Source organism: Notothenia coriiceps, unplaced genomic scaffold (assembly GCF_000735185.1).
Source record: "Notothenia coriiceps isolate Sejong01 unplaced genomic scaffold, NC01 NC01_scaffold00007242, whole genome shotgun sequence".
NCBI lineage: Eukaryota > Metazoa > Chordata > Actinopteri > Perciformes > Nototheniidae > Notothenia > Notothenia coriiceps.
The window spans coordinates 4,599-10,503 of NW_011339943.1; the positions used below are offsets into that span (position 1 = coordinate 4,599).

The 5,905-nt window shown below is 45.5% G+C and overlaps 1 protein-coding gene across 1 annotated transcript; it reads right to left on the reverse strand.

Annotated features, from left to right (window-relative positions):
* Window positions 1-731: 731 nt before the first annotated feature.
* On the reverse strand, window positions 732-5,487 carry LOC104943950 (plexin-A2-like). Its single transcript, XM_010769422.1, has 3 exons — window positions 5,468-5,487; window positions 5,206-5,356; window positions 732-996 (listed from the first exon to the last, which is right to left on the reverse strand). Exons 1-3 carry the CDS (start codon window positions 5,485-5,487, stop codon window positions 901-903), a joined length of 267 nt encoding a protein of 88 aa, XP_010767724.1. The 3' UTR covers window positions 732-900.
* Between the last annotated feature and the right edge of the window lie 418 nt (window positions 5,488-5,905).

Genomic DNA, 5,905 nt, shown 5'->3' on the forward strand with positions numbered 1-5,905 from the left:
CATTGCGCATCTGAATATAAAAAGACTGATTACCACTAATAAATAACACCAGTTCAATCCCCTGATAACGCATGAGCCTGGGGATAATGTTTGGGAAGCGGTCTGATGAATGGACTTCACTCAGCTCAACTGAGCCCCTTTGTGTTTGCAAACAGAAAAGAAAACATCTGTACATTCACAGACACTGACTCATACACAGATGACTAAACAGAAAGACAAAAGAAAGAAAGCCTTGGACTCCAGATTGATTCTCCTAGATATGTCCTCTCCTCTGTTCAGGCGCATGCCGGCTGAAGTCCTCCAGAGACTCTGAGATGACGAGCTTCATGTTTCACGATCGGATCGGATTCATGGTTCGTGATAAAGAGCGGAGGTTTAGTCCGAGGAAAAGTGAGAGGAGACCCTGATGTCGTCTTCTTTGTCTTTGCACAACGACAGGGTCCTCCTGGGCGGGACTGCAACTGATAATATTCAAATGTACAAGTACAAAAATAAAAATCTGGATGCGACGCGAGATCTGCTCCTCCGGTTCACACTGGAGGATTCATCTAGTCCTCCACGCACGCACGCACGCACGCACGCACGCACGCACGCACGCACGCACGCACGCACGCACGCACGCACGCACGCACGCACGCACGCACGCACGCACGCACGCACACACACACACACACACACACACACACACACACACACACACACACACACACACACACACACACACACACACACACACACACACACAGGAATATTCTTTGAGAAAAATCAAATAAATAGGGGCCGTGTTCTCTGCTGACGGTCCTCCAGCTGCAGGGTTTCTGTTTCTCAGTCTGTGGCCCTGAGCGGGTCCGTGTGAGGAGGAAATAATATGAGTGCGGATGTGGGGTGTGTTGGGGGTCCTCAGCTCTCCTGAGACATGGCGGCGATCAGCTGCTCCAGCTTGTAAGCCAACTTCTGCTTCCTCGCCTGCTCGTCCTGCTCCAGCGCCGCCGTGATCTGTGGGGGAGAGAAAAATAGCGTCAAATACGTGAGGTCGATGCACCTTGCAACCGAGGGGCCCAAAGAACCCTTCCCTGGACTTCACCTACAACATGTGGCTTGGAGAGACAAGTACCAACCAGGAAGAGGCTCACAGCGACCACAAAGACACGACAAAGGAACACTGAAGGCCTAGACACACACAATTATCCAAAATACAACAAAAGAGACCCAAATCATCTACAAAGTGACTCAACATGACCTCAGAGACATGAAACGATTAGAGAAAGACATAACAAGAGAACAAAATGGCTACAGAGAGACACAAAATGTCCATAGAAACACAGAAAAGTCAGAAAAAATCAAAATGATGGCAAAGAGTCGTAAAAGGACTACAAAACATTTTAAAAAGACTACAACAGACACAGGAAATGACTTAAAGAGACACGCAACTCCGAAAAGACATGAAATGAACACAAAATGACTACAGAGGAACACATCCACTATAGAAGGACCACGAAAACAAAGCCTCTAAAGTGTCCTGTATCAGAGCCCATTGTTTCCCCTATATACAAATAGTGGCGGCGCCGCTGCTAGGGGGTCCCTGTCAGGTAACAACAACAAAAAAGTTTTTGTTTTTTTCTTAAAATAATAATAAGTGGCGACGCTTTTTTATTTTTGATTGTTTGTTATGTGAATTTTTTATATTTGTGTTACTGTATGTTCAATAAAGGTGTATTTTTGCTAAATCTTGAGACATTGCCCCGGACCCCCCTAGAGGATGTGACGTCCACCCCCCAATTCAAACATGTTCAAACAATACTGAATACATTTGAAGCCATTTTGACGTCTATTACCTATGTCAATAACTTTTTGCAGTGTATTTGTCCTTTGTAGAGATTTTTCATTTATTCTTTACATATAAAATGTCGCCTAAAATCTCACCTAGGGCAGCAAATTGTCTAGAACCGGCCCTGGTACTAGGCCTCAAGAGTCTTTCTTGTGCAGACACATAGAAACAAATTGGCGGGGCGCACTTCGCACGCACTAAAAAATTTCACATTATGCTGGGCCCACGTGCCTTAGCACCGCTGCTATGACTCCATCCTATAGAGGAAACACTGAGAGCCCATTGTCTCTTCCCACAGTGATACGTTTCGTAGATTTCGGATAAAGTTGTGTATTTCTTTGTGAAGCAGAGCCATCACATGAAAGAGAGGAACATCGTTACATCAGGGTCTCTGTCTTCCACAACACGGAGCAACATTTGTGTTTAATCCTAACTCGTTTTATCTTCCGAGGCGCCACGGTGTAAACGCGGCGTTTGTCAAGTCGAGTTGAAAAGGACGAGACAGAATCTGTGTGTCTCGCCTGTCACCTCTGACAGTTTCACACATGTTCAGCCTTCCATGTCAAATATTACAACATCCTTTGATATGGATATATGCAGCGGGGGAAAGTAACTAAGTACATTTACTCAAGTCTTGTACTTTGAGGAAGGTCATTCTACTTACTCTTAAATACAGGACTTGTACCAGAGTGTAGTATTCGTACTTCTACTGAAGCAAACTATCTGAATACTATCTGAAGTAATAAAGCATGGTTTTTATATAGCTCCCTTCCTACTGCTCAAACACACTTTACAAGCTAACTAAACATCATCATTAATTGACCTCTCTTACACAATGTGTACTTTCCATTATTCGGAGGTAATGGATAAATAATAAATGAACACAGGGTAAAAACCTTCGCCCACAATGCGCCATCTATTCCCGTGGAGAAGCACTTTGGATGAATCTAAAGACTCGTTCAAGTGCTCTGTATTCATACGCAAGGTCACTACGAGGCTCCGCAATTTATAAATCATGCATAATATATCATATAATGTCAGTTTTACAGGCGTTTAACGAGCCTTTTTTTTATGCCTTTTAACTGTTTTATTGGGCGTTTTGGTGTCCTTCAGTGGAGTAGAGACATTTCGAGGTGTTCTGTTCGGTCCTCAGTTATTCTGCAGAGCACGGCGAGTCTCCTTTCATTCACCGAGTTCACCACGAGGCTCAGCAATTTAGAAATCATGCGTGTTGGTCAAATATCTGCATTTAATGAGCCATTTTTCAAACTATTTGATTCGTCATGTTTTCGTGTCGATTAGAAACACGTAGAATATTTTTCCTGAGGTTTTCTTTGTTGGTGTTTCAGTTTCCCGGCAGCCCTTTGTGTGCAGCGGAGCCTCCCTTCTTCCTCTCGTCTGCCTAAGTGCTCTTAAAGCCTGGCAGCTACAGCACTTCCTCCTCCTCCTCCTCCTCTTCATCGCAGCAATGTATTATTAATCTGCAGCGCTGTCTGCAGGTGCATCTCTCCCCAAATCCATTTAAGTATCCGCAGCTCGGCCCCTTTGTGCAGAGCCGTAAATATGAGCTTCTTAACGTACGTTTTTGGGACCGATGGGCTGCGCGTGTGGAGTAAATGCGTCATGAGAAAGAGTTTGCATCAGACAGCTGACGCAGCAGAGTGTGAGGTTCACGGAGAGCAAAGGATAATGGCTTGAAAAGAGGAGGAAGGTACAGGAAGTAGAGAGCGAGGGAATAAAAGGAGAGCAGCACAAAGGTCAGACTAATGCCTCCCAGAGGACCCGCTGACATTAGAGGCAACACGTCTCCATACATGCACTCTCTTTCTCTCCCTCTTCCTGTGATCTGACAGCGTGTGTGTGTTTCCGCTCAGCAGAGAGCATGCTGGGAAGCTTGTAGACATCACTTTCGGCTGCAGATCAGACGCCGCCTTGCTAACGCTCACCTCGGGGAAGTCTGCTGAAGACTCTGACCTCGCTAACCTCTGCGTGCCAAACACAGAACATTTCTGAAGCACAACTTTTCTACAATCTGCCCGTGATTAGCGTCTGATTTCGGAGCGGATGTCAACCATTTGGCGGATTCACCACATTGCAAAAAAAGACCATTATTGATGCATTCACTTCTTTGAGATGTAACCTTAATACCCCGTAAAGGAAACAACATCTCGGAAAGTCAGCGGAAAGTCATGGCCGATCTGATCCGTCTTCTATGCTCTGGATTGATACATTCATGTTGTTTCCACGTTACAACTTAGAGCTCATGGACACACCGTGAACCGTTGGAAGAATGACTTTCTAACTTGGGAAATGGGGCCATCCCAGAAGCACCTGAATGCACCACTCGTCCTGCCAGAGCTCGCTCTAAATTAAAAATGAATAGTTAAATTACAGCTCTAAGTTTCTTTCTCTCTGTCAGAGGAGGTGTGTGTGTGATTCAGTTAGTCAGGTGCAGTCTTTAAGGGGATGGAAGTTTCTCTTTTTCTTTTAAATACACAGCAAGATATTCGGTCCAAACTTTCTCTCGTTATAATACAGACCTTATTGTTTCCTGCAGAATGCATCGTAAAGACACTTGTTCTGTGCGAGTTCATGCGTTCCTCACCTCTCCGTAACTTCACCCTGTCTCTATCAATGCCAAGAGAAAGCTCTAGTGAAAAGCCCAGCACCAATAATAAGTAAAAAACAGTAAATAATAAACATAGAGAATTCATTTAGATGTGGCTCCTACGACAACCGATCCTATTAAAACTCCTGCCCTTGATTTTTGGGCCCCGTCCACACCATCGACTTCTGTTCGAAATCGGTTTCAAAAAAGTCCTCCGTCCAAACGAAAATGCTGGAGACGCTGGAGACGCTGTAGTACATATGACGGGCCTGTAAGTGGCGCTGTACTTCCGCCACAAAATACACCAAAAGCAGCGAATAAGACCCCCGAACATGGGCATAAGGCATAAACATATCAGTAGCGTCTGGAGCACGAACGCAACCCTGTGATCGGCCATTGTTGTTGGCGAAACGCATCAGCAATGACGCGGGGGTGAGCAGGAGAGGTGGGGAGAGGCGGGGCCATGGCGTCATCGATTCAGGAAAAGATCGTATAGGGCGTACACACGGAGCCGCAGACTTCAGACTTACCCACTTAGGGAGCCGGTTTCAAAGTTTATTGGTTTCGGGCTCCGAAAACGCGACTCCGTGTCGGCCTCGTGTGGACGAACCGTCTATACGATAAAGAACTTTAGCGGATACAACTGATATCGTCTCGGTGTGGACGGGGCCTTGGTCCAAACTGTCCCTCGTAAGGACACAGACCTCAGTATTTCCTGCAGAATGCATCACAAAGACACTTGTTCTGCGCGAGTACATGTGTTCCTCACCTCCTCGCTGTACTTGCTGATGTAGGAGTAGATCTCGTTGAGCGCGCTGAGCATGTTGAACTCGTTGGAGTGAAGCCTGGCCTGCTCCGCCAGGTAGGCGTTCATGTCCTGATCGCTGATGGCCGGCAGACGGCTGATGTCAGCGTAGTACCTGACGGAGAAACACAGGAAATACTTTGTTATAGAGACAGCTTTCTAAAGCATCATACCACCTTCAGGAACAATAACTGTCTGCTAACATGACGGCATCGGCAACATTTACACTGGGGACGCTGGAGACATGTCTACACCACTTTTGGAAATGGCCAAAGCACTTTGCATCAGGATATCTTGTTGAAAATGTTCTGAAAATAGCGTGCACAAAGAATTGTATACTTTGAGAACATGTAGATTCTGGAGGACTGTTTTCACTTTCTGGGTGTATCTCTGGTGACTCTAGTGGTGCCGTTTGGACCTGGGACACGTTTAATATCAGTAATAATTGAATAGAGAATAGCTTTGCAGCAGCGTAGCATAGTTACTGTGCTAGTTGTACAAAAAGTATTGTAAGCATGTCTGTAGTATTGTTTGCGGGGGGCGATTAAAGTAGTGTTTTTAAAATCTGAAATAAGTGTCCCCACCACTTTTTCTAACAAAGTCCATGTTAAGACACAGAGATGGCAAAAGTACACACATCCTTTACTCAAGTAGAAGTACAGAT

What these genes read in the sequence shown, in the direction of transcription:
- LOC104943950 (XM_010769422.1), bottom strand. Translation starts at nt 5,487, where the DNA reads ATGTCTCCAGCGTCCCCAGT. An exon ending in ATGTCTCCAGCGTCCCCAGT is followed by an intron (nt 5,357 to 5,467) that starts GTAAATGTTGCC and finishes TTTCTCCGTCAG; the next exon opens with GTACTACGCTGACATCAGCC. An exon ending in TCAGCAAGTACAGCGAGGAG is followed by an intron (nt 997 to 5,205) that starts GTGAGGAACACA and finishes TCTCCCCCACAG; the next exon opens with ATCACGGCGGCGCTGGAGCA.